At 43.0% G+C, this 27,455-nt stretch overlaps 5 protein-coding genes across 7 annotated transcripts; 4 read left to right on the top strand and 1 right to left on the bottom strand.

Annotated features, from left to right (window-relative positions):
• Positions 1–2,949: 2,949 nt before the first annotated feature.
• selenoh (selenoprotein H) lies at positions 2,950–5,995 on the top strand. The gene is made up of 5 exons (XM_076103637.1): positions 2,950–2,965; positions 3,128–3,254; positions 3,821–3,963; positions 4,627–4,747; positions 5,749–5,995. The coding sequence occupies exons 1-4, from the start codon at positions 2,950–2,952 to the stop codon at positions 4,731–4,733; spliced, it is 393 nt and encodes a 130-aa protein (XP_075959752.1). The 3' UTR covers positions 4,734–4,747; positions 5,749–5,995.
• A 611-nt stretch (positions 5,996–6,606) lies between these two features.
• clp1 (cleavage factor polyribonucleotide kinase subunit 1) lies at positions 6,607–9,991 on the top strand. The gene is made up of 6 exons (XM_076103718.1): positions 6,607–6,697; positions 7,401–7,718; positions 7,818–7,925; positions 8,033–8,152; positions 8,731–8,868; positions 9,015–9,991. The coding sequence occupies exons 2-6, from the start codon at positions 7,425–7,427 to the stop codon at positions 9,699–9,701; spliced, it is 1,347 nt and encodes a 448-aa protein (XP_075959833.1). The 5' UTR covers positions 6,607–6,697; positions 7,401–7,424; the 3' UTR covers positions 9,702–9,991.
• A 1,247-nt stretch (positions 9,992–11,238) lies between these two features.
• zdhhc5b (zDHHC palmitoyltransferase 5b) lies at positions 11,239–21,411 on the top strand. Of its 2 annotated transcripts, none has more exons than XM_076103943.1 (12): positions 11,239–11,338; positions 12,466–13,923; positions 14,341–14,462; positions 14,676–14,833; positions 15,017–15,189; positions 15,299–15,401; positions 15,506–15,597; positions 15,893–16,025; positions 16,752–16,860; positions 17,063–17,169; positions 17,940–18,874; positions 19,366–21,411. In XM_076103943.1, the coding sequence occupies exons 2-12, from the start codon at positions 13,775–13,777 to the stop codon at positions 19,469–19,471; spliced, it is 2,187 nt and encodes a 728-aa protein (XP_075960058.1). In that variant the 5' UTR covers positions 11,239–11,338; positions 12,466–13,774; the 3' UTR covers positions 19,472–21,411. The 2 variants fall into 2 exon arrangements, with proteins under 2 accessions (XP_075960058.1, XP_075960056.1); XM_076103941.1 differs by having other exon boundaries at positions 11,250–11,366.
• tmx2a (thioredoxin-related transmembrane protein 2a) lies at positions 20,845–24,971 on the bottom strand. Its single transcript, XM_076103946.1, has 8 exons — positions 24,733–24,971; positions 24,555–24,615; positions 23,858–23,971; positions 23,304–23,380; positions 23,006–23,112; positions 22,358–22,423; positions 22,100–22,229; positions 20,845–22,012 (listed from the first exon to the last, which is right to left on the bottom strand). Exons 1-8 carry the CDS (start codon positions 24,919–24,921, stop codon positions 21,830–21,832), a joined length of 927 nt encoding a protein of 308 aa, XP_075960061.1. The 5' UTR covers positions 24,922–24,971; the 3' UTR covers positions 20,845–21,829.
• Positions 24,972–25,055: 84 nt separating this feature from the next.
• On the top strand, positions 25,056–27,372 carry pmf1 (polyamine modulated factor 1). 2 transcript variants are annotated; one of them, XM_076103949.1, is made up of 6 exons: positions 25,056–25,337; positions 25,868–25,973; positions 26,124–26,224; positions 26,563–26,758; positions 26,895–26,968; positions 27,199–27,372. In XM_076103949.1, exons 1-5 carry the CDS (start codon positions 25,111–25,113, stop codon positions 26,931–26,933), a joined length of 669 nt encoding a protein of 222 aa, XP_075960064.1. In that variant the 5' UTR covers positions 25,056–25,110; the 3' UTR covers positions 26,934–26,968; positions 27,199–27,372. The 2 variants fall into 2 exon arrangements, with proteins under 2 accessions (XP_075960064.1, XP_075960063.1); XM_076103948.1 differs by lacking the exon at positions 26,895–26,968.
• The last annotated feature ends 83 nt before the right edge of the window (positions 27,373–27,455 follow it).

The following is a 27,455-nucleotide window of genomic DNA, read 5'->3' as shown; positions in this document are numbered from 1 at the left end:
TATCCATCTCTGTCTTTCTTTCTCTCTCTGCCTCCCCCACATGGTTATGCTTGTCTTGGCCAAGCCTGTGTGTTGGCTCGTGTGAGTTGGCGTGATTGTTTGCGTGTCATTGGCGTGTTCGCTGACGTTCACCCTCACACATGTTCTTATTTGCATAGGAAGAACCGAGACTCACACCCTGACGTCAGAGGGCCATGGAAGAGAAACAAAGAGGCTGAGAGGAACATTCTGGAGGATGACATGGATTATTCACCCGGGTTTTACCCTGAAACAATAGAACACAATACAAAGGTCGTCTCTTCTTGACATTAAAGAAGACAATAGGTTTAAATTACCATGTGACAATGCAGTGCTGCATTCAACGTGACATCCATAATTGATGAAAATCATTTGCAGCACCGTTGCACTCACCAGCTCTCTTGTCCAGCGCGAGGAAACATGAGCCTCCGGAGCAGCGAGCCTCTGCTCCGGATAACTCACCAAACGGAAGAGCAAGGAAACGAGTGAAAACAGAGAGATGAGGAGATCCTCTGACTATCTGGATAAATCATCGAAACACTGACTATCCTCACTCCAAAGGGCGACTTTGCCATGAGTTCACCGACTGAAAAAATAATATGCCCATTGCTTGTGTGTGTGTGTGTGTGTCACTGGATAAAATGCCACCAAATCATCAGTGTGAAGCAATATTTACCAAAACAATATTTACAAAAAGCCAAAAAGGAGACTTTTGAAGAATAAAATGAGGTTGCTTTTAACTTGTACTGTTTTATTTCATGCAACTGGTTTTGAAATGGTTTTCATGTATGTATTTTAGGGGGGAAATATCTCTTTGGATATCAATGCATTGTATTTTCAAAGCTTTACATGCTTTTTTATTTCAAAGGTAAATCGAAAACTTAACTAGTACGTCCAACTGTCAGATATATGTAGTGCAGTAAAAAGTATATTTTCAACATATTTTATCATCAATCTAATGTAAATTCAATAGTTTATTAATTAACTAAAACTAGTTTTAGAACCCTTAAAATAAGACTTTCCAGCATTTATGGTTTGAGTTTTAAAACTCTCCAGACTATCTTGTTTGAAAAAGACAGACACGATGGATACTTGCTGTTTCTTTTAACAAGATGTAAGCAGCATCACGTATCATCCTTGTACAAAGGAGCAGGGCCAGCATACTGTAAGCAAAGACCTGTGTGAACTGACTCTTCAAACTGAGGAAATGTAACTGCAGAGCCAATTTAACTGTAACGTGTGTCAGTGTGACTAAACAGTTGCTGATTGAACTTAAAATATTCCGTTTATTGAACTTGTTCGATCGGCGAACTCAACTAAATTGTTTTTACATTACAATAATTCAGAATTATTCACGTTTGGTTTAATTAACTCACATTCTTTTGGCAGCGGTTGAGCTCAAGTTTTTAATTAACCAATTAGCAATGTTTCACACTATGAAGTTACAAAATGCGTAACAGATTTCCAAGAACCATTGCAGGAGGGAGATTCACAATTCAACAATTAAACATCAGAATATATATATCTTTACCAACTGAGTCCTAAAGATTCAGAAAATACGATGCTGTAGCTGAGAGGAGCAAACACATGAAAAAAATTGATTTCTGAATGAAATATGTGCTTTCCGTTGTGTACCTACACCCACAGTAATATGCGAGTGTTTGTGAGTGTGTGCACATTTGTGCAGCGTGGACGCAACCAGGAGCTCTGTGCATCCGGTCTTGAGTCATTTGGAAGAAAAAGAGGAGAGCGGGGTGAAGACAGGGCACATCTGTCCGACGGTCTGTTCGCTCTTGAAGCTTTACGCACACGGCTAAAATACACTGCAACAGACTGCAAAGACAGATTGGGATCCAAAGACATCAGAGATTTTATGCGTCATTGTGTCTGGTGTGTTTTCGAGAGAGTGAAACACTGAGTGATAGATTTAATCATATGGTAAGGACGGCAAGAATGAAAGTGACAGCACGGCCAAGATGAAGTGTGGTTCTTCAGTTGGTTGTGAACAAAAGAACAGTTATTCTTTGAGCGCTTGTGAGTCAGTCACACTCTGGGAGGTTGTATAGCCCATGTTTGATGGCACGGACGTAGCTTGTGACGTCCTTTCAGACAATTTTGTTTTGAATGCCCAAAAATGTGACTGCCACATCCTCTACTGAAGACGCGTGTATTCGGTATTGCTATTCCGGTAACACCATATTTGCTGTTGACTTTGGACTATACAAACACATCCGTCTGTTGCTCTGCAGGGTTTTCTCTCACTTGTTTCTTTGCTGTCTCTCTGCTGTCTCTCACAAGTCAACAATTGGGAATCTTGCAAACGATTAAAGGACATGGGAGCACAACCCTTGGGGCCTGCAATCATCTGTCCCACTGTTTGAAGAGGACATTACACAGATCTTCTGTTGGAATAGCCAGAAGGGGAACTTCATCTCAAAGTGTATCTAGCTTTTAGCTGAATGGGATGACGCAAATATGAGGGCCAAAAAGTCAGAGATCCAAACACACCATCTGTGTATCAAAAGAGTTTAATTTCAAATGTAAACTTGTTTAAAATGTGTTACATTGTAGCATTTTATGTCATTGTCAAATCAATTGTGATACAATTGCTGTAAACAAAATAAAAGCCAGAAACAACTGCACTGATGGCCTTTATGTCAAGCTATCACATCATTCATCATCATCATCTGTCCTGGATCGGTAGAAAGGAGCTGTGGCAAATTCCTGAACAACTGATGCTTTGTTTGTATACGATTGATGAATTAGCTTAATGTTAAAGACAAAAACACAGTAAACTGTATGTATGTGTGTATATGTTTCAATATGGAAAACCTAAACCTTCCTGGTAATGGTTTCGTCCGTCACACTGAAAACCCTGTCAGACAAATACTTTGGTACAGTCCACGTGCGCGCAAAAATTTGACAACTGCAATGGCGTCCAAAGCAGGTCGGTGTGTAACGTTAGAACAAATGTGAACTGTGAACAAATGTAACTCCGACATTTAGCAACATGATAGACATGTGGTGTGTATTGCTTTTAGTTGATTAACGGGTTAGAGGTTGCACGGCACGCGGTATGAAAATAAACGTAACATCACGTGTGTTTCAGGTCGACGTGGGACGAAACGCAAAGCGGAGGTTGAGGCAGAAGAGGAGAAACCATATGTGGGGGAGAAGAAGGACAGACGAGAGGAGGAGAGAGGCCAGGAAGGCCAAAGGGTGGTCATTGAACACTGGTGCGAAACACTGAAATACTTAAAGGCATTTGTTGGTCGGCACGAAAGGAAAGACTAACGTCACCAGCACAGAAGTGCCTGTGCCATCTAAATCTCAAGGGCTCACACCCAGCATAATCCTTAAACATAAATGAGTAGCAGAGCTTTCCATTAGACCTAATGTATATATTTTCAATATAAGTAATGCATGAGTGTCTGAAGAGCTAAAAGGAATGGATATATGGTTGAAAGAGAGTTACTACTGAAAACCTGCAGTTCCAAGATCAGCTAGGCTTTTCTGGATTCACATATGCAGACATAGACAACCATAATTTCATAAAAGAAGAAGCAGCTCTGATGGACATGCATTATAGACTTAATTTAATGCAATACAGTCCACACTGCAAGTGCTTCTTAAAGTTATTGTATTTTTTTTTATTTCCCTCTAAAATGTAGTTGAATATAAGATAAAAAATGACAGCACTAAAGGACAGTACTTAAGTAAATGTACATAGTTGTTTTGTCATATGCAGACACGCTCCACATTGCTAACTTCCACCTGATGGTTGATCTGTTATTTCTGGCAGTAAGAGCTGACGAGTGTACGGCCGTCATGCTGAGGAGGTGAAAGCTGCCCTCCTGGCTGCCCGTCCTGACCTGACTGTGGTCTTCAACCCTGAGAGACCGCGCAGGAAGAGCTTTGAGATCACTCTGCTGGATGGAGGCAAAGGTGAGGAGGATGAAAAGGGAAAATCCAAGAATAACTGCCATTTTTGACTCCCCAATGGATGAGCAAGTGTCATTACCTCAGTTTTGGGATTTACTCATTTGTAGTGGTTTGTTAAAGGTTTAGTTCACCAAAATTACAAACCAGAAATAACCAGATTTAAATCAAACACATTTGCTCCAACCGTTCATTAAAGCCATTCCACAAAATTTCCTTTCATCAATATAATAGATTTCGTATTAGTTGTAAATCTAAGGTGTCAACTAAGGATGTGAAGAAAGTATAATCTTACCCAATCTTTCCCTCGGAGTGAATGTCTCTTCTGCCTCATTAAAGCCCGTTCACACAGTCAGCAGGAGGCTGTGTTCAACAGGCGTGCAGAAAAGCCACCAGAGGATAAAATTTGCATTAAGAATGTGACGCATGCTAACACGCAATAACCAGTTATCTAAAAATGCATACGTATGTGCATGTGTGGGGCACGTGTTATGTTTGTGTTAATATGTAAAATGTTTTTTCTCCAAATTGATGGATTATTCACTGTTTGGTTTTGAGTATCAGAGTCAACACATCTTAAAGTCTTCTAGAGGCCGCTGTTATACATTAAAAGTATTGCTTATCTTCTAAATTGTTCCTACAAATGACAGTGTCCTTATGTTCCTATAGAAACATCTCTGTGGACTGGAATAAAGAAGGGTCCGCCTGCTAGGCTCAAGTTTCCTCAACCTGATGTCGTAGTTGCTGCTCTGCAGGAGGCTCTGAAGGCTGAGTAGACGCCCATGTGAAGGTTTGTCCTTTCAAAGCAAACAGACAGAATAATACAAAGCAGAAAACTTTATTAATGAAGGAGTGCACTGTCACACTAAATAGTTCTTCTTGTTCTGCTGTAATACATAGAGAAGCAAAGTCAAATGATAGCTGTGAACTGTAAGGTAAATGGGGTTAGATGTAAAAACACATGAGGGAACCAAACATGGGTTTAACATGCACGTATACATACACGTGTATTATCTGTGAAAAACACGTGTTTGAAATGTTACAGTCCACAAAGTTATTTAGTTGCTTTTTAGTTGTCACCGTATTCTTGACAGCCTAGCTTGTGGACAAGAATTAACCTTTTAAATGTTTTTTTGAAACCGTTGCAATTTCTCTTCCCTTTGAAATTGTCTCCACTAATTCATAGAACGTGCATTAACCAAACTGTATACAAATGTGTTTATTCAATGTTTAACCTTCTACCGTTAGATTAGTTTGGCTCAAAAGACATTTACTTATTTTTACCAGCATCTCTGAAGATACTTTTTAAGCCTTTAATGCTGTTGAATATTTTTTGGGATGCAATGTTCCCTTATGTAAATTTCCCCAGAGCCATGTGTCACAGCCTGAACTTGGATTGCCTTTCGTGTCTTCACATTTTATGAGTCACCAGCCGAGAGCAAAGTAACTGCTTGTTAGTCGAGCTCATGACATAACCTTCAGTCATTATCGCTAATCCGTAAACATCGACTTCAGTGTCCTCCATGTTTGCTTTTGCACAGCAGTGTGCTGTGTGTGATGTATTATTGTTTTTGTTCCTTTGTGTGGACTCATTTCTTCACATGTGGATTAATGTTTTAATAACCTAATTAATTTTATTAAATGTACTGCTTTATACAATCTTATTCCTGTGTTCTATACAAGTGTCTATACTGCTGCTGGTTGAGCGTAGGCTGTAGTACACAACAGTGGTGTGTTAAGAATGTTTATATTTCAGAGTTAAACTAAAGAAATGATTTGTCTTGCATGCAGCCAAGAGTTCAGGAGATGTGGTCCATGGAAGCAGAATGATGAGGAGTGACCAATGGGATGTCCCCGTCTCTCCTCTGATGATGTGAGCTCCAACAGCTCACGTCTCCCGGACGCATGGTGACACCTAGTGGAGCGTCTCTGAACCACTACATTTATCAGATGCACAGTGCTGCTGTTTAAGACAACAGAACAAAAAAACAACCTCATTTATAGTTTATTGTGCTTTTAAAGCTTGCTTTTAGTAAATAAAGTCTTGTTTCTCAATTATTGTGTAAGTGTAGGTATGTTTCTTTTCTCTTTTTTCACTCTAGTCAAGCAGTTATTTTTATCTGGGAAGGTTTTTATCTCACAAAAACATCCCAACGAAATGTTGTTTCTAGACAGGTCAGAGGTGGGAAGTAACACAAGTATATTTACTCAAGTACTGTGCTTAAGTACAATATTATGGTATTGGTAATTGAGTAATTCCTTTTCTGATTGACTACATTTCACAGGAAAATGTACTTTTTACTCCACTAAATGTATTTATCCGCTGTAGTTACTTTACAAATGGAGCGAACAGTTTGGACAGCATGTTTATGAAGAGTTTGACCATAAAACTTAAAAAAAAGGTTACAACTTCTCAAATGTGAAGATAATCCTTCAAATGTATTTCTTAAAAGTGAATTTCTCTGTTGAAATTCACTTTTTTGAGAAGCATCAAGATAACATAACAAATTTAAGTGTCTCTTTTAAAAAAAAAAAGTTTTAGGTTTTAAATCTACATCGAACGACAAAAGAAACAATCTTCATGTAAGATTTATTTCCAACGTGTTGCGCGAGCCACCAGGACGTTGAACATTATTGGTTGAGAGGGACGTGACGTCATCATCACGCGCCCAACCACAGTGTTGGTTCCTCAAGAGTTGGGAACCTATTTTTCAAACTACAATAAGCTTGAATTTAGTCCGTAAGTACTACAGACTAAAATAACTAACCAGTAGACATGCACCTGGCAATGTGGGAGTAGGTTAATGGCATTCCAGGCGCTTATAGGCTATTTACTGCTAAAATATGGCGATGTTACGGCTATGGCGTGCTAACTGCTAGCTAGCTGTTTTTTGCCTGCAAGTGACCCACGAGCTAAACTGCTTTCTCTCAGTGCTCACACTTTGACTGTCGGTCTGATTAAGTAAAAAATTACATTGCAAATGACATATTACATAATCCCCCTTTTTTCAATAACTAAATGCTAGCACGTCTGTTTATAGCTCCAGTTTGTCCTGCATACATAACATTATTAGCGATAGCCACAAACTGGGTCTAACGTTACTCCCTTTCATACCTCTCAGGTAGTGTTTTATCTTTCTGTATGTGGATATAGTTAATAAACTGTTTATGTGACGCTTAACTACACCATGCTGGCATTTTGGCTTGGTCTCTTATGTAACGTTAACGGAGCTGGTGTGTCGAAAGACTTCCTGGTTAAATCAACTTTTTATCTCAGCATTTCACAAAAGTTTGTCAATATTGTTAACATCTTATAGCGTCAATGAATATATGAAGTATAAATGTATTGATACAAAATGAAAATGGTCTTTAAAAGTATGGCAGTGTTGGAGACATTGTGATAAATTGTCCTTTTACATCATTGTCCTTTTCTTTTCAACTAGACGTTATTTCCATGTGTTTGTAACATGGACTCTCTCTTGTCAGTCATGGCAACAGAGGGTGTGGAGACCACTAGTGAAGATGTTGCAGTACCTGGGAAGGTCAGCACCAGGTTTGACCTGGAGAAGGAGACTGAACTTAGGTTTGAGGTAGAGGCAGGGGACACCGCAGAGCAGGTTGACCTGGAGCTCCTTACAGGAATGGCTGAGGTGTTCGGCTCCGAGCTGAACCGCAACAAGAAGTACACATTTGGACCGGGCTCCAAGATCGCCGTTTTCACCTGGCAAGGCTGCAGTGTGAATCTTTATGGGAAGCCAGAGGCGAGTACCTGGAGGCGTGTCCATGCAAATGTGTGAGAGTTTCTAATGTGGGTTCTATGAGCTGATCAAATAACCAGCGTCTACCCCTCATCACCACAGGTGGCTTATGTGTCCAAGGACACTCCTATGCTGCTCTACCTGAACACACACGCTGCCCTGGAACAGATGAGGAAACAAGCGGAGCGGGACAACGAGAGGGGGCCGAGGGTAGGTTTGAATAAAACACTACTGTTTTCAGAGGTCTTTATATGCAAGGTTGCCAGATCTCAGTAAATGCATTTCAATTGACCGGTGTATAATGAATTATCCCGCAGGTGATGGTGGTGGGACCTACAGATGTGGGAAAGTCAACAGTGTGCCGCCTGCTGTTAAGCTATGCTGTAAGGGTGGGCCGGAGGCCAACATTGGTGGAACTGGATGTTGGACAGAGTGGGGTGAGATTAATTGGAGTTATCATAATAAACATCGGCACAGACTACCTATATTAAAGGAATAACACCGGCTACCATTTTAATTATTTCGCTTCATGTCACACAGACTTATCATCTTGAATGCAAAGTGTAACTACAGCATCTGTGTAGGATAGATAAGATGCACATGTGTAGGAGCACAGCATGCCCCTATGGCTGGTTCTGTCAATCACATGCACAATAAGTTCTGGAAAACTAATATTTTGAGTTTCCAAGTGTACTCTGTTTCTATGACAGTAAAGACGAGGAGAAGTGTTGTATTTCTAGCACAAGATGGACTAGAGTGACGTACTGCTTGGGATGTTTATAATCATTTACTCCATCTGGAAGTGTTGAAATATGTCAGCTTGAGTGCCATCTGTCCATCAAATTAATGGCATTCAGAGTAGTTATTCATACCACAGTTTGTCATATACCATCAAGGGTTGACATTTACTTTATGCATCCATAAAATCAGGATCACCCAGCGATCTCAAATTTGTTTTGTTAATGTGCCAGAGCCGACTCAAATCTTATCCTGTCATTTTAATTCTGCTCCTCAGGTGTCTGTACCTGGTACAGTGTCGGCACTATGCATTGAGCGCCCAGCGGACGTGGAGGAGGGTTTCTCAGTCCAGGCTCCGTTGGTCTACCACTTTGGCTCTACTACCCCTGGGACTAATATCAAACTTTACAATAAGGTGAGGAAAAAAAGATTCTGGCAACGCTTAACATGACAGTATGAAGCCAAACGCCCACTGCCAGCCTGCAGATTTAATCTGCCTTATCATCAGTTTTAAAAATGTTCTCTGCCCAGTTTAATCGGTTCTTTTCTCACAACTTGTAGCTGACGTCATGCTTAGCCGACGTGTTTTCCCGGCGCTGTGAGGTGAACAGGAAGGCTAGCGTGGGAGGCTGTATCATCAACACCTGCGGCTGGGTGAAGGGCTCAGGATACCAGGCTCTAGTCCACTGTGCCTCTGCCTTCGAGGTGGATGTGGTGCTAGTGCTGGACCACGAGAGGCTCTACAATGAACTAAAACGAGACCTCCCTCACTTTGTACGGGTTGTTCTCCTACCCAAGTCCGGAGGGGTGGTGGAGCGCTCCAAGGAGTGCAGGCGGGATACTCGCGATGAGAAGATCCGCGAGTATTTCTACGGCTTCCGTGGAGTGACCTTCTACCCCTTCTCCTACGAAGTGCGTTTCTCAGACGTCCGGATCTACAAGATCGGAGCACCGTCCATCCCGGACTCCTGCTTGCCGCTGGGAATGTCTCAGGATGACACGCAGCTAAAGCTCGTGCCTGTTACACCAGGGAGAGACCTCACGTATCATGTGCTGAGCGTGAGCAGTGCAGAGGACGGAGATGAAGGTGCCAGAAAGGGTATCGTAGAGAGCCCTGTGTGTGGCTTCATAGTGGTGACTAATGTGGACACGCAAACACAGGTGATGAAAGTGCTGTCCCCAGCGCCCAGACCACTGCCCAGACACACTCTACTTATCATGGACATCCGCTTTATGGACATGAAATGAAGTGTTACACTTAAGGAAAGAGAACTTTGTTGTAAAAGAAGTGGGGAGGAGTTCTGTAAAGAAGACGTTTTGTTTCCTAGTTGTGTCTCTTTGTAGGGGCTAAAGAGGGCAAAAGAGAAAAAGTTTCAGTACAGTTGCTGTAAATTAAACACCATTTTATAGACCACACTGTTTGGCCAATTTGTGGCCAGGGATGTTTTTTTATCAGTGCAAGAATTGTTTTCTTGATAATATGTTTTATGAACATTGTTTTTCTTCTCTTGTGTAATAAATTTTGGAAATGTAAAACATTTGGTGTCAGATATACTAAGTTTAATGGTCGCACATTGTCCTGTCCTACATATGCACAATATACGTATATCAGTTCACATTTATTTTAATTTTTATATGTCCGGTATTTAATGGAGTAGTTATGAAAACATTTGTGTGTTTTTACTTAATTACAACTTAATCAAGTCTGGGAAAAGTCTTTTAATTCCATGGCTTCACAGTAGGTTCTACTACATATTTCTACAAAGCCTCATCGAACAAAGCAAACGCATTATGAATGTGTCCGTGAAGTGGGAGACGCGTCCTGTCTTCTCTGTTATATACATCCTGTGGTGTCCATGTCTATTTGGACATAAGTGGAACTGATATATAGTACCAGTAAGGCAGTAAACATGAAGGACCACTATGATTTGTTGTTTATACTGTCCACACCTGCCAGCTCACTCGAGCCCATCAAATATTCCACAGGCCTACATGCTGTAGTATTTAAGTTGGACACTTATTTCTTAACAGACAGTAACAATATCTCAAATTGAAAGAACAGACTTTGTGATGCCCAGACAGATGCTTAATTACTTTATGTCCTGATTTTCATATTTAGCATGTTCTTAACCATTTAGTGTCTGTGCTATTGTTCTGAACATTGGCGTTAATATGCCGGATTGTGGCTTTGTTGTAGGTGGGCCTGTTATGGAGGATTTGAGTCGACCATCTGTTGTCCCCAGATGCTTTTGTTAGGTGGCTTCTTCTTGACGTATGGATTGTAACATGTGCATGTGGCTTGGACTAAAGCTGAATAAATGTAAAATGATCCGGTATTTCAAAAGACAAAAGAAAAGACTACAGACTAAATATTCTTGACTTGGGCACGGAAGTTTGATGGAATCATCTGGCTGTAACGTTTCCAGTATTACAACCCACAACAAAGACATCCGACTCTTTGAGTTTCTGAAGTAAAACGTTAGAGATGTCTCTTCATAAGTCGGCAGAGTGGGGACGTTAATGAAGTGCTCTTCTTCGTTGTTGCATAATGAGCAACTTGAGGAAATATTACATTTAAATGCATTGCAAGGATACTATTTGTGTGTAACATTAAGATGTTTGCCAGTCATTTCAGAGGAAGCCGTTTCATTATGTGGTAATAAAGCTGTGTGGGCGGTCAAAACAATCCGACAGCGAACCAATCCTGTCAGTCATGGTTGGTTCAACTGTTTCTCCAGACCACACCTGCTCGGCCTCTGATTGGCTGTTCATCCCACCTGAGGGACGACGGGCGACTTCCGGGATTCCGATGTCGGCCTAGCAGCGAGCTAACTAGTTTGCTAGCGGCTAACTCAAGGAGGACCGTAACGACCCACACCCTACAGGCAAGACAGCTCGCATGTTCTGTGTTAGGTATGTCCTGCTTGTTTTACCCGCTCTTTGTGGTGACTATTTAGCCGAACTTACGTTCATGTATCCGGCCAGCCGTCAAGGAAAGCTACTCCGCGAGTGCAAAGCTCCCCATACTAGCCAGCCAGGTAACGTTAGCTAACTCTTCGCTGTGGTAAAGGACTGAGCAGTGTCGCAAAAAACTTTCGAGGCTAGGTAAGAGCTAACTGATCACTAAGTATAGGTCGCGTTTAAATCTGTCATAATCTCAATGAACGTTTAACACAACGAGCCAAAACACCGCATCGTCTATTACTTAACTTAGTTGAAGAAAGTGAGGTGTAACGTTATTTTAATGAGGTTCATTGTTGGTTGTCTTGGCTGATACTAGCACTGCCCTGGCCTGTTGTTTCACGCTTGGTCTCCTTCAATTTATGATCCAAAGATGAAGTGATACTCAATTAAATTATATACAATCAAACAAGACATTAGCTAGAAACTAATAGTGTGTAACTGCTGCTGGGGAAATAGATCAAATTCATTGCTAGACCGGTCATTCAACGATGTTGCTCGGATCTGCAGAAGGTTGTGGTGACATGACAGGCTCGACACAGGAGATTTTAGGATTATCATCCGTTATTGTCGAGAGGGGGTTGTTTTGCAGGTGAGATGATTAACTGCACCACCACCACGGCTCTGGTGCGAAAAGAGGGGTGTGTCTAAACTATCGGGTTACTCCGGATCCGTTTTCAGTGTGTTCTCACCGCACGCACTACTTTTTCATTTGGAGATGAGGTGTGTGTGTGGGTGTGTGTAGGGGTGTGTGTGGTGTTTTGACTTTCCAGAAGTGGGAGGTGTTTCATTTGAAATCCTGAGGGCATTGGTGTGACAGTTGTGTGATTTAACAACAGCACACTGTTGAGCAACTTTGTTTATGAGCAGCGTTAACGGTGAGAAATGAACAGGTTCACAGTGTAACGCAAGCTTTTTAGGACAGTAAAGAATTTATTTGCCGACCTATGTTGTGAAATCAGAGTGAAACCTCTGCTTCTCTTCGATACCTCTGTCCAACAAGGAACTTTACCGTTGACAGTCAAGCTTAAACGTGTCAATTTCTTTACAGGGGCATCCGACAGCTGACCCACAGAGCCAGTGGGTAAAAGAAGACAAATAAGTAAAATGCATCAGACTACATAACATCACTGCTGCACATGGCTTTGTTTAGGAGATGCAACATGGGAAAGGAGGTCTATCTGCAGAGAGTTTTGAGGTGGGAGAGGCCTCTACACCCAGACCCGGCCAAGTGTGGCGACAGCTCGATGACGTACACAAGGCTTCTTTTTGGATTGAGTTGATTTTGTCCCCATATTGAAGCAAAGACTGAAAGCGGGGGGTCTCACAAGAACCAGAGGACTCTGATTGGCTGTTTGAGGCTGGACATCATTTTGTAAACCGTGTTTTTTTTTTTCTCTCTCTTCATCGGCTTTCTGAAAATTAATTCCAGCTGGACTTTTGTTTGATGCAGCTTCCAGCAACTAGTTCAAATTAGTTTTAGTTGGTTTCCCCCTGCTGACATAGTTTGAAACGCTGGAAGTGTCCCTTCTTCTGCCGCCATCCTCCGTTTCTTCCACCCACCCAGTGCCTAAATACGCCCTCTCGGGACAATCACAGAAGTCATCAGCAGCTGCTGCGCTGAATCCTCTGCCTCTTCTCCTCTATGTGCTTCTGCTCTCGGCCTGCTGGCCATCCACCCACTACCTCTTTCATTTTCTGCTCTTTTTGTTTTTATATTCATTTCCTCTGATAGGCATAATCAGAACTCGAGCACAGTGGCAAGCATTAATGCAAAACACTGAGTTTTAAGGAGCGGAGAGAAACCCAGATTCCTCCCACTTTAGTCGTGTGCGAGTCTCTGTGCTTTAGCGTTGGAGCACAAGTGTTACGGTTGCACTGGTGCCAGGGAGCAGTTACAATTAGATTTATTTATATTGTTGCACCAAATACAGTTAGATTAAAGCCATACAAAAATATTTATGAATTACCGACACACATATTTTTGTATCACCTTGCTCTTGTAAAGTCTTGCTTTTATAAACCTCTATTAAGATTATGCACACAACTTAAATAACATTACAACAAGCTGTACACATGCAATGCTAAAGTAAAGCTGTTTACTGCTGTATGAAAGTACTGATTATCTTAGTGCCAGGAGACCTTTAGTGTGACGGGACACAGAGAAACCCTCATGTTTCCATTCAGCTGCTGCTTTGCATAGTGTTTTCTTTTTTCTAGTCTGTAGTCATGGTCCCTCCTCCCGAACAAACCCCACATTCGCCATTTTGACCTGTAAAGCGCCGTTTACAGTAGGTAGACCGTAGATAGATACCTCCCTCCCTCTCTCTCTGTCTTCCTCCCCTCTCTCTCTGTCTCTGATGCCGGGCTTCAGTGGTGGGGGGGTTGGGGGAGGAGTAGGTGTCCCTGCTTCTGCTCCTCCCCGTCCATTTCGCCCCAGCCGATATGTCCCGGTGTCTGCAGCCACCACTTTCCTTGTCGGATCCACCACCCTCTTCTTCTGCTTCACGTAAGTATCTCACTCATATTTAAACTCTCACATAATGCAAACAGGGCCAAATGTACACACAGTTGTGTCGCTGCCTAACTAATCAAGTTTGCACGTATTTGTGTATGCTAAAGGCATGTTTAAATATCCCTATACGTTATGTTTTATATGAAGACGTCCCATTGTTTTTGTTGTTTGTTTAACCTTTATACAGAGAGAGTTTACTGTGCAAACCTGTCCTCTTATCAGCAAGTACTCACACAGTTCCTCACAATCATACCTGTGAGCTGAGGAGTGTTTCTTGCTCATTTTTCCCATCTGTGTATTGCAGCAAGTGCAGGGATTGGAGCCTGCTCTTGAACATGTGTAGTAGACTAGTAGTTATGACCATAACATGTCAAACTGTCATTTTATTCCATCCTTGTTCATGCTCTCCAGGTGTCCATGGTTGTCAGAGTATTTCTCCTTTGTCATTCCCGTCTACATTGCCGTGATCTTCCTCTTCACCCTCGCCAACTTCTGTATGGCCACTTTCATGGACCCTGGAGTCTTCCCCAGAGGTAAACTCAGTGTTTTTGCCAGAGAAAGTTGATTATCACATACTAACATATGCAATTGAGTGCATGACAGATAAGCTACGAATGAAAAGAATCACCAATAATGCCATGATCCGTTAGAAATTGACTGAAATGTTAAAACAGAATGCAGGGAGGCCGTAGGATCCGGTACAATGATGTTGGTACAGTCTCAGTGTGTGTGTCTGTCGTGTTTAGCGGAGGAGGATGAGGACAAAGAAGATGATTTCCGTGCCCCGCTCTACAAGACGGTGGAGATCAAAGGGATCCAGGTGCGCATGAAGTGGTGCTCGACCTGCCGCTTCTACCGTCCGCCGCGCTGCTCGCACTGCTCAGTCTGCGACAACTGTGTGGAGGTACACGCGAACACTCTGTGTTACGGGCTGGTATTGTGAGGCCTAATTAGAAATTGATATATTCCGTGAGAGGTAGAACTTGTTTGATTTTGATGTGTTGTAGCTGTTCCTTGTCACAGTTATTCTCCTCTCTCTCATATCTTTACTGGTGTTTGCACATTCTTGTCCTTTGTGCTCTGTCAGGATTTCGACCACCACTGTCCGTGGGTGAACAACTGCATTGGTCGGAGGAATTATCGCCATTTCTTCCTCTTCTTGCTTTCACTTACCACCCACATCATGAACGTATTTGGCTTTGGCTTGGTTTACGTGCTGCACCACCGCCAGCAGCTGGACACGCCACATGCTGCGGTTACGTATCCTTTACTTGGCACGCATTTTGTTGGCGCAGTGATTTTAGCCTGGTATTTGTGTTGTTTTTCCTTTGCTGGGTTTGTTGTAACCTCCTTGACGCTCCCCTCCCAGTATGGCTGTAATGTGTGTGTCCGGCCTGTTTTTTGTCCCGGTCGCTGGCCTGACTGGGTTCCACATGGTGTTGGTGGCCCGCGGTAGGACCACAAACGAACAGGTACAAACAAGAGCTGGTTGTGTGCGTCACTGAATAATCCAGACACTTCAGATTGTGTTTTTAGCATTAATGGTGTGAGCTGGAACATTTTCCTCTCATTGTAGGTCACAGGGAAGTTTCGGGGAGGCGTTAACCCTTTCACCAACGGCTGCACGAGGAATATTTCTCATGTGCTCTGCAGCTCCCAGGCCCCCAGGTCAGCCTTCCTCTCTCCTCTGCACTCATCTCTCCTTTAACACTCAGCTCCACAATTGTTCTTTTTCCACTGCCCTTTCTTTCCATTGCTCTCTCTCTCTCTCGCTCTCTCTCTTTCCACTTTTCCAGCGTCCTCTTTTATTGTTCTCACTTGTCTGTTTAGTGATGGAATATATGAGCGCAAGCCTTCAGTGTGAGTGGTTTCTTGTGTTAGATCATGCTTGTCAAGAGAGCAACATACTGCCAAGCCTGTTTAATGCTTGTCATTTTAATGTGTGCGTATGTCCCCCTCACAGATACATGGGCCGGCGGCGAAGCCCTCAGGCAATGGATGTACAGCCACCATTTCTTCGACCGCCTCTCACTGAGGCCCAGCTAGAAGCCAAGGTCCTGGACAACGGCATCCAGAATGACCGACACAGCACCAGGGTGAGGGATACAAAGCAATCAATGAATTTAACATATTGGACCCCCCCCCCCCCCCCCCCCCCCCAAAGATCCAAAGATGTCAATCACATTTTGCGGGATTAATTGTGATTTTTTTTTATATTCTAAAATTATTTTTTGATGTTTTATTACCAGGTTGTAATTTCACAAAAGGTGTTGCACACCATGAAGTCTTAGTGACAGATGCGGAGGATCAAAAGCTATAAACTTACAGAAAACCAAAGAATCCCACAAACACACACGAGCTCACTTCATTGACACGTTTTGGTCCGCAAAATTTAAGCAGACAAAACCCCCAAAAACGAGTTCAATTGATGGCCAGTGTGCGGGATTCTTTGGTTTAAATACTGAAAGTCGAGGAGCAACACAGAAACGAGTAAACCCTACCTCATCTGGATAACGAAGCACATGTGTTGGAGGGTGTTCAGACTAAAAATAGTTCAGTGAGTTTGAACTTTTATCAGATGCCAAAACGTTGAACAACGGTTCATGAAACAGGACATCATGCCTCCAAGAAGTTGTTATGGCATCAACAATTACACCCTCTGTAGCAACAATCTCAAGGTTAACAAGAAGTACAACACTCGAGTTACAAAGTAATATGCATGCGATGTGCGTGCAATGCCAGTCGGTGTTGCAGCAAACACTGAGTTAAACTTCTTTACTGGACACGGCCTGATACTGTGCGTCTCTGTGTGTCCGCTCCAGTCCAAGAGTAGTCTAGACCAGATGGAGAGCCAGTCAGCTGATGCAGAGCCTCCACCTCCTCCAAAGCCAGAGCTTCGGTACCCTGGCCTGCCCCGTGCTGACACGGAGGGTGAGACAAACGCACTCTTACACAACACATACGTTGAACCTCTGTAGTAACGGGTATATCACCTGACGTGTCAACATCTTGAGTGATGACTATCGAGTGCAGCACAGGTACTTCAAGTGCTTTACCTGAACAGTTGAATGTTTGTTTTGTAATCGCAAACACGCCTCTTTCAAATGTCCCTTTTTGGTTTCTCGCCACTCAGAGAGCAGCCTGTTGACTGAAACTCCACCTACGCCGTCGATGTATAAGTACCGACCACCTTACAACAGCCCAGGAAGGAACCACACGGCCCTCACACACCCCAACAAGGTACATGTCGATACACACTTGCACAGACCTCCATGTATTGGGTATAATCTATTCACCTAAAGTTATTCAGTACTGTGTATTAAAGGAACACAGGATCAGCTTAGACACAACCGTGTTGGTTTTACATAGCGACCTTGTTTTAGCATCTGTAAAAGATATGGGATATAGGATGTGGTTAATCTTATTAGAATACTCAGAACAAACAATATCCGATTACTGTAACAGATGATCTGGTGGCTAATTTCTTTTGTGGTTAATACCATGCCCCTCTTTTTTTTGTTTTTTACTTTGAATTGATCATTCAGTGGCCATCGGTCGATCAGTAAGTCTCAGCTGGTGTCATCTGTGTGTATCCCTTTGTGTTTGAGTGGATCTATCCTTTCCCCTCGGACTGCATTGACTGGAATGTGTAGTTCATGTACTGTAGGTATTTGTATATTTCCATCCATGTGTTGATACACACAGTCTTTGACATGCAGTGTCAGTGCTTGTTCAAGCCAGTCAATGTTTCCAATCCAGTAGTGTGATGATGGAGTAGAGCACTGGTCAAGCATCCAATTTCTCCCCACCACTCTTTTTTTTTTTTTTTTTTTTCTGTTATATTTTTGTAGTAAAACGGTTATTTTTGGTGTTATGTTATCTATTCTTCAACTAACATGGTGATTTTCATCTTTCTCCCGACCCCCCCCCCCCCCCTCTTTACTCCTGCCATCATCTTCATCACGCTCCCTCTCTCTCTCTCTCTTTTGTCTGTTTCTCCTCTTCCTCAGATGATCCGTGGGGAGAGCCTCGACTCTCCATCTCCCTCCATCCTCCAGTCCAGCCGTCAGCTTAGCTACCGTTCGGAGCCGAGCAGCCTGGACGGGAGAGCGGTGGTGGGGGGAGGTGTAGGGGCGCGCAGAGGGGGAGGGGAGAGGGGCGAGGGCCCCGGAGGCCCCGGCGGGACTGCTGGAGTGATGCCAGGGGGCATGTCAGGTTACTCCCTGACTGGGCGCTCCTACACCTCCTACCCATCCTCTCTGGTTCTGTCCACTGGCGGCTCTCACTCCTCCAGCTTGCGCTCAGCGCAGGTGGCCCATAACCCGCTGGCCACGCTCCAATCAGAGGGCACCACAGACACCAGCTACAAAAGCTTGGCCAATCAAACGCCTCGGAACGGCAGCCTGTCCTACGACAGCCTTCTGACACCATCCGAGAGCCCGGAGTTCGAGTCGGCCGCTCACGAGCTGTCGCCGCAGAAGCCTCGCGCTCCGTTTCCCTCAGCGACTGCAACAGGCCAGCGGGAGGTGGTGTCACCCAGCAGCCCGCTGCAGGGCTACACGTCGCCCTTCCTCTCGGCTCAGATCGCCCAGCAGAGGGAGGGGCAGCTGCTCCAGGGCTCTGCCACTTTCTCCTCCCCCCACAGGGCCTACCTGCGTGCCGTCAGTCCGCCCCCTCCCTCCTCTGGGCCTCCCGAGATCCAGCACCTGCTCCAGCATAACCAGGACTACTCCTCCTCCCGAGCCCCTCGTAACCTTTCCTCCGCATCCTCTTCCCCCCGGGCTCGCTCACTAGAGCACCCCGTCTCCCCGCCACCTCGCGGCCTCTCCCTCGGCAAGTCCCAGGCTTATGTTGGGGAGGCAGGGCCTCAGCACAAGCCTCGGGCTTCAGGAGGAGGCATTGTGCTGGGAGGGGGAGGAGCCGGAGGAGGGCAACAGGCTCCACAGTGAGTAGTGATCCGTCGCCAGATCCGCCAGCCTGCTTCTCTTCCTTTTCCTCCTAATTCTCTTCTTCTTCCTCCCTGGTTTGTGTCAGCCCTCCTCTTCCTCCCTGATCTGTGTGAGTCTTCCTTTTCCTCCTCCAAGGTTTACAGTCAGTCTTTGCTTGTTTAGCGTTTAACAGTTGTTGTGTATGAAAGTGTTGTTGGGTGAGTTGGTGGACTGTGTGACTGAAGTGCTAACAGCATGTCAGTATGTGTTTAGCTCTGTGAAAGCATGCCTCACCACGGTGCTGTTTACTCCTGACCTCTGGCCTTTTCTTACTCAATAAGTATAGTTACCAAATGCCTTACAAGTTCCATGGTAGAGAAACATTTGTGCATGTTTGCTGTTATTTTTGAAGGAGAACCACTCACCTCCACATCCATGTATCCTCTGTCCTCACTCCTAATCTGCCTCCCCTTCCCTTCCCTCCCCTTCCTGATGGCTGTCCAATCAGATCCACCTCTCGTCCGGTCTTGGCCAATCACACACCATCCAAACCAGGGGGCGGAGTGAAGAAGGTGACAGGCGTTGGAGGGACCACTTACGAGATATCGGTTTGAGTGACCGTCATGGTCCATCACAAAGAGGAGGGGGGGGGTCATAGGACTACTTCCACTTGTCTCTCACCTGAGCTGGACGTTATTCACTGTAGGCTCCTGAGAAATGACTGTTTTTCTGCTGCAAAGGACTAAAGGAGCCTGTCTGGTACTCACTTTGTTATATTTGTAACGCCACTGGCAGATTTGAACAAAGAGTAAAAGGGGGACACTTCATTTTTCGGCGGATCAAGTCGTCTCCCTTTAGCCACTTTGTGAGCCACAGACGGACGTGACTGTATCATCATGGCTGGGTACAGATATGTCTACAGAACACCCAGAGCGATTCAATGATTGGCTGTTTCATTTGGTCCGTTAGCACACAGAGTATTGCCCGCCGTGTCCGACACTTGAGGAAAGGATGGCCTTTATCCGGCGAATGGACCACACAACCCATTTATCGACAAGAGTCCAACCTATAAACACAGTATCATTTTAGTTTTCTAAATCTTTTTTTAAAAATATTGTTTTATATAAATGTATAAAATCTTACAGATTATTATTGGGTCAACTTGTCAGGCATGGACTATGGATAAGGGTGACAGACAGTACTGCGTGTAATTATTCATGAAAGCGATCTCGGATCAGTTGCCTGTTTTTATTTTAATGGCTGCATCAGCCCACTCATGAGCTCTTGCTGGAATCTTTCATCGTCCAAAGAGAATGATGATCATTTTGGTGAACAGCCCGAAGTGGCAAATAATTGAGTTTGATTTGTCTGAAAGCCACAAAGAAATTCAGAATCACGATTGCAGGACAAGTATCTTTGTGGAATGTACGCTTGTAATCTTTATGCTAGAGACATTATGCAAAATCTGTTAGTAGCTTTAAGATCATTGTATGTCCCTTTTTTTTTGTCTTTTCTGTAATATTTTGTCCATCGAGATGCTAGTAGAACCTGAAACCTTTAACGGGTGGCCAGCCAAATAGGGCAGCGAGGGAAGGGCTTATTTATTTTACCACACAAGACAACCTTGTAGTTTTGGGCACAGTTTCAAACCAGTCTCTGCCAGTTTGTCCTTTTCTGTTTTTTGAGAAAAGAAGAGTAAGTATGAATATTTTTTATGACAAAGACTTTATAAATGAAATTGTAAATGCGCTATGCCACTGAATAGAATTTCAAGGAGGGGCTGGGTTGTATTTAGACTTTTTTTTGTTTTTTCTGCCTTGAGACCATTCGTAGTGAAGCATGCACATTTTATTTGTATTTTTGTTACACTTTTCTGAGAGAAAAAAAAGACGGCAGATTCGATTTTTTGATTGGCTTTTAAAACTTCTGTAAAGGTACAGTTTTTTTTTTTTAACCCTTTAACCCACCGCCATGTTAAGAAAGGAATAGTTTCAGGATTGGGCGTTACGGTTAAGATTTTATTTATTCTATTGTTTCTATTAAGGCCTCCAGCAGTGTTAGCAGTAGAATGTCAAAGCTGTCTGAATGTAGCACGTCTTTGGGGGGAAAGTACTCGCTTGAAGCACACAAGTGTCATCGCTCAACCCAAACGACCGTGTTACTAGTTTTCAACCCTCCCAGGCGGCGACGTCGTCGGTGTGCATGTGGTTTTTGTTGGTCGTGCTGAATGCTTCACTGGCGTGCGAACTTGAGACTATTGTCAAAAAGCCCACCTGGGTAAATGTGTGGGTGGTTACAAGAAAAAGAAGCATCATTAGTGGCACAGGCAGCCATCGATAAAGAGAACGTGAGATACTTTTCTTCCTGCGCTGGCCAACAATTGTGACCACTGAACAATTTGAACCTATGTGAGATAAAATATTGCTATTGTGGGCCGTGATGAATGGAATGAGTTTCACAAATATCTGTAACGAGTACATAAAAGACATTTCCAAAATGGCCTTATAAAGAATTTTTAAAAAGATGTCTTCTCAGAATAAAAAGGTCAAACTGATTAACTGACTGAGTCGTGAATCTTAACTGCACACAGTTTTATTTTGGCTTTGGTTTAGAAACATGAGGCACCAGTAAACACACTGGTTGCAAAATACAGGCAGCGAAGGTTTACACATGGTGATGAGCAGTTGCGAAAAGTAGCCAAAAAAACCATGCATTATAAAAAAGGCATTTGTTCTCAAATAACTTAATAAAATGTACTAAAATCATTACTCGTCTTTTGCTTAGCTGCATTCAAACCACACTGCATCATACCCAGTCAGACCAGGGAAACGTGGTCCAGCTTTTTGGGTATTTATTTGCCACAGTGAAGACTTGACGTCTAGTAGTGGTTGAAACCATTTCCCCTCTCTCCGTCCCGCCATATTCTGGACTTTGGCCTCCTCGTGTGGCATGCAGCCCGTCTCTGAATCCTCTCACTGGTCTTTCTTGCTCTCTGTGGGCGGCTCCAGGTTGTTGGTTTCAGGGTGGAGCTCGTCGCTGACCTCCTCTGGCTGAACGCTGCTCTTCTCCTCCTCTTCTTTCAAACCACGACTTTTGTTCAGCTTCTTGGATTTTTGGAAGAGTTCGTTGAGATTAAACTCTCGGATAATGTTCTCCTAGGAATGAAATGAACGTCATGTGAGGATATAGCTTTGTGGACGTGACCGTTCCTACTCCACGAGTTAGTTGCATACAAGACTTGCCTCACTGAAGGTCCAAGACACAGCTCTCGCTTTAATGTCCACCATCGGACGTCTCATGAGTTCCCGCCCTTCTTGGAACAGCACCAGAGAGGGCAGCTGCTTGGCCAGAGGAGAGGTACTCACCCTGTAGCTGTTCAGACGTAATTCATAGGCCAGTCAATTTACTGTGCTCAGCGAATCTGACAAATGTGTGGAAAGCATAAACAAAACAATATTGTTGCATTAAAGCAGAGGGGCAAAGTGGAAGAAATGTCCGACCTCTCTGAAACCTCTCCATAGCGTCCGATGTCCACTTTCCCAAACCTGAGTCCAGCACAGTTGTACCTACAGTACACAGAGGACCAGACATGTAGGACTTAAGGCAAAACTCAAGTCTGTTTTTGGAGAGCGATGGACTTAGATAGCAGATTATTATGAAAAATGTAAACAGTTTAATTTAGTACCGTGATTGTGTGAAAATGAATTTATAGCTTATCTAGATTTGTTTGTATTAAGCCAATCTTCCATTGAATAAATCACGTAGCAGAAGGCTCTTTTCTGTTAATACAATTATCTTTATGATTCATATCAAAGACTATAACTTTACAGTGAATACAGAACATATAGGAACTAATAAAATAATATTGTAGCCTATATATAATAGATTCAAGAATGTTTATGAGTCATAAGGTTTATCTTCTTTAAGCAATAAACTTCCTACTTATAAATAGATTTCATGGTTGCTTATTTAAGGTATGTCAAGTGATTGGAAGGTTTATAGTCCAAAGTGTGTCTTGAACACAGCTCGGCCAATCACAACTATTTACGTTTTACCATCGGTGACTAATCAACCTGAAGGAGGGTCTGACTCAAACAGTTCAGCCCTCAGTATCTTAATCACAAAAAGCGTATTTAGTTATCTCTTACTTGAGTGAAAGGTCGGCAAAGACGGGGGCGAAAGACTGGCAGTCAGAGGACCAGTTGGCGTAGAATTCAACAATCCAGGTTACTCGACTGTCTCTCTGCAGCTCCTCCTAATGACTCAATCAATTACATGAGAACAGATTACACACGGGTAGATCTCGGTCGTACAAAATGCAAACATTCTTATTGCTTTGTGCAAATAAGAAGCTCAGATCTTTATGTTATTACATTACATATGAACACTTGATTACTCCATTATCATTCCTAGTTGTGTTGTCGCAGTCTGTGGTGCAACACTCACATCTATGGTCTTGTCACTGAAGTACTTGATGTATTCGGGGCCCATGTAGAGAGGCGGCTTACAGGTCATGACGAATGCTGGAGACAAGGCACGGATAAACAGACTAATACGTCGACGTAACAGCGGCTCCCAGTGGATGAAATCAACGTCTAAATGCAAGTTTTACATTTGCTGAAGCTGTGAAAGTCTCAAATTAGGTTAAAAATAAAGGACTCTTTAGTAGTGATGTGCTGAAGGAGACCAGTGTTAGGTCAAAACATCTGTAATAAAAGTGCAGTTTGAAGGTACCTTTCTTTAGTATTCATGTTAATCAATTTCCCAATGTCTTATTTTATGAATATTTACCAATAATTCCATAGAAACTGTGGGGGAATATATAGATCCAAGTCGATATTTGTCTCAGATTTGGAGGGTTTCCGTGCAGTGTTTTAATGTGAACGAAAGACTACTTCATTTACACACTACTGAAATGTGTCCTTCCTGATGGAGGACAGTCTAACATAGATATTGAGAGTGCGGCGGTATCTGTATAAAGGGGTTATAAGACCACTGACCGACACACAATGCGAGGTAAAGGATGCCGAGCCGGATGTCCAGCCTGAAGAAGAGGATGACGTTGGCCACTTTACTGAACAGGAACACGTTGCCTATGTGCTGCTCCATTGTGACTGAGAAAGAGAGAAGAAGAAAAGAGGACAAACATTGAATGCAGCGGGCGAGAAACCTTCACGCTGTTGGTACAAGGTCACAAGGAGGCAGGGTTACACTGCAATTGAAATGTTTACACAACAAAGCAACGTTTTGGAGCAAAGCACTTCCTGGATTTGGCTGGCTGCAGAGGCTTGAAACGGTTACACATTAAGTCACAAATACCTCTTTGGTTGAAGTTTAACACTACATACACGTTATAGGACACAGTGTCTGTCGACACTTCAGGTTAAAGGTGAGGTTTAATCAGGAGATACACTTCTCATATGAGTCCACATATCTTAGACAGGAGAATTTTGCCTTGAGGGATTTCTGCCAAAACATTATTTTTCCCCAAATCTAACGAAGTAGTTTTGTTGCCTGGACTGAAAGAGATTTGTGGCACAAAAAAAGGGGCTTTCTGCCAGTTTATCCTGGTGGTTCCCTGCTCCCACATTTAACATAATTGATGTTGACTGTTTATAGTGTAAACAAACACTTGCCATGTTGGTTTACACACACACAAACGTGAGTATGTGTGAATGGGGGGGGGGGGGTACTTACTTGCTCTCCTGTTCTTCATCATAACTATTGCACCAAGAAACATGAGAATCTCCAGCTCTCTCTATAAAACAAAAAGAGAAAACATGAAACAACTTGTGTGATAAGTGAGTAAATGAAGTTAACTCTATATATAGCGGCAGCGCTGCAGCGCCACACTATCCCCACCATGCACGCTCACCCAGTCGAAGTCGCAGGAGTTGCCGTCCTCTCGCTGGGTCGCCAGGTACTCGCACAGACCGGGAGCCTTTCGGACCAGCAGGAAGGCGACGGTCATGAAAACCGAGGAGATATAATACGGTTTCAGAAGCCATTTGTAAATCTGAGGTAAGTGGTACAAAAAAGTACAGAGTCCTGTGATTAGACCCATGCTGGTAAAGACGACAGTCAACCTCAAGGGGTTTGAGGAGGAATGACAGCTGGAAGGAACTGACTGACGGACCTGGCGACCAGCTCGAACTGCGCATGTGCTAAGAAAAACCGATTTCGTAGTTTATGGGAGCAGCGACTCGCCGTAGAATTGGCGGGTATTGAAAAAACGTAAACAAGAGGAGGAAAAATGGAGGAAAGCGAAGCCGCAACACAAAAGGAGACTGTAGATCCCGTTTGTGGTACAAACTCAGTTGTAAACCGAACTAATGAAGCCACAGGAGAAGTTTCCTCACAGGTGTCAATCCCTGGACCAGTTGGTAAGCCTCCCGAGGACACAGCAGCTCGGTACAAGAGACTGAAGTTGTTCGACAAAGTGATGCAGAAGAGCCTGGAGAAGTTCATCGACCATGCCAGGTAACGTGTGTTTATGGTGGAAATCAGTCCCGAAACGACAGTATTCACTGTCACAGCTGTCACAGGAAGTCAGACCTTATTGAAAATAACTGCCTATTGTAATTAAGTTAAAAGATGTAGGATTATAATGCTTTTGGGAAATAATAATTACTCCCATATTTTTTTCTAGTTTTCTACACATTTCGTAAAATAACACAATGTATCTCTCTGGGCAGCAGCAGATTATTTTTTTTCCCCCATTATCTCTATTATTGTTAAATTTAGGGATTGGTAGGTGTCAGACAGTAGTGAAAAGGTTCCTGGAGTCCGAGGTGATACCTTCAAGTTGCTTTTTTTGTCCAAACAGTGAATCAAATGTAATTTTCTCTTGATAAATGACTTAGCACGTCAGTTATTTTTCTATGGATGAATTTATAGATTAATCAAATAATCGTTTCAGTAATAGATTGGTTAAGCAGGGAAAACGGTCTGGTGTTTTGGGAAAAGACACAATGTGCTTCGCTTTTGGTTGACACTGCTTTCGCTCACAGTTTTAACAGATTTGCCAGCACGTTTCGGCCGCTGTACAAAAAGAACCCACAGAGGATGGAGAGCATTCACAAGCAGTTCATTGAGGAGCTGCAGAGGACCATACAGGTACGCAGCACACCACACATTAGTACCATGTATGAAACATTTAAAAACAAATGGAGGCTCTTCTGCCTTGTTATGTTTGTATATGTACTTTTCTACCTGCCTTTGCTTTTTATTTGCTTACTGTCGTTGCCTGTGTTTGTGTATTTGAAGGAGGACATCAGCAGATTGATTGAAGAAGGTCGGTTAGAGATCAAACTGAATGAGCTGGACCAGCTGGAGAGTGCTGCCAAGAAGAAGGCAGACCCTGCATGGTCCGTAAACACCACCACAACCATTTCACCTTCCACCACCTTCTGCTTTCTTTGCAATTAAATGATCAACTGGTTACATGTCATGCTTTTGATTCCCTGTAAAACACTTGTACCCTCTTTGACAACATCTTAAGACTGATATCCATCAGCTCCTATTACCACCACTCATTCAAATACTTAATAACAAGTAGATGGTTGATTTACTTGCCATAAATATAGCAAATCTCACTAACAGCCCTGTAATATAGGTGCATTGCCTTTCTTCATTATCACCACTGTAATGTTTCCATTTAGCAGCATGATTAAAATACAAAACATCTTCATCCTCGTTTTGATAGGCGGCCGAGTGGAGTTCCTGAGCAGGACTTTTGCAGCTTTTTGATGCCATACTATCAAAAGCAGGAGAACTACATGCGACAGGAGCTGAAAAAGATTCAAGCAGAGAATGCTGCCCTATCACAGAAGGCCCAGGCTGGTAGAGAGAGTCTTGCTCAGACTGAATTTCGTATTTCTACCACTGTTGATGAGTGGAAGGTGAGAGAGAAACTATTGTCAAACGAAATATTAGAGCTATACAGGATATCATTTATTAAAAATCACATTAAACATGTTTATTTTTACACTCACTAAGGGTTTGCATGTGTAAGTAATGCTTGATTCTTTACTCTAGAATGTATTTGTGACAATAGTGAGACGACTGCATGATTGAACAGTATTTATCAAAATCTGCATTTTACTTCTCAGGTAAGTTTTAGTAACATGAATATATTTTAAATGGGAGTGATGCTTTTTTAATTAAAAGAATGAAGGAGAAAAAACTGTTTTTTCATTGGTATAGTGTGCAGGAGGCCGCTGTCTGACAACTTATGATGGCGGACAAATTATAGTCGTGCACCATGACAAGAATATATAAAATAGAAGTTTGTCTTGACTTTGAATCGTTTTCTTTGTATGTTTTGTTTTTTCACCTTTAGGCATCAGTCACAGAGTTTGAAAGGCTGGCGTCTTCTCTTTACCCTACCGATGTCTTTGATGTGTGATCTTCAAATAATTTGTCCTGCAGATATATCAAATAACTTAACTGTACATTTTGGAATTGTTCACCATGCCTGTTTGTCTGAAAATAAACTTGAAATCTAAAAAATAAATTGTGATCTGGGTGATTGTATCCGTGTGGGCGTACATATACCAATCATTATGGTAATATGCGTGTTTACGCCTGGTATTACGG

Source organism: Anarhichas minor, unplaced genomic scaffold (assembly GCF_050575085.1).
Source record: "Anarhichas minor isolate MPS153535 unplaced genomic scaffold, ASM5057508v1 ptg000028l, whole genome shotgun sequence".
NCBI lineage: Eukaryota > Metazoa > Chordata > Actinopteri > Perciformes > Anarhichadidae > Anarhichas > Anarhichas minor.
The sequence above is the reverse complement of the archived record's forward strand: the minus strand, read 5'-3'. Positions and strand labels throughout refer to the sequence as shown.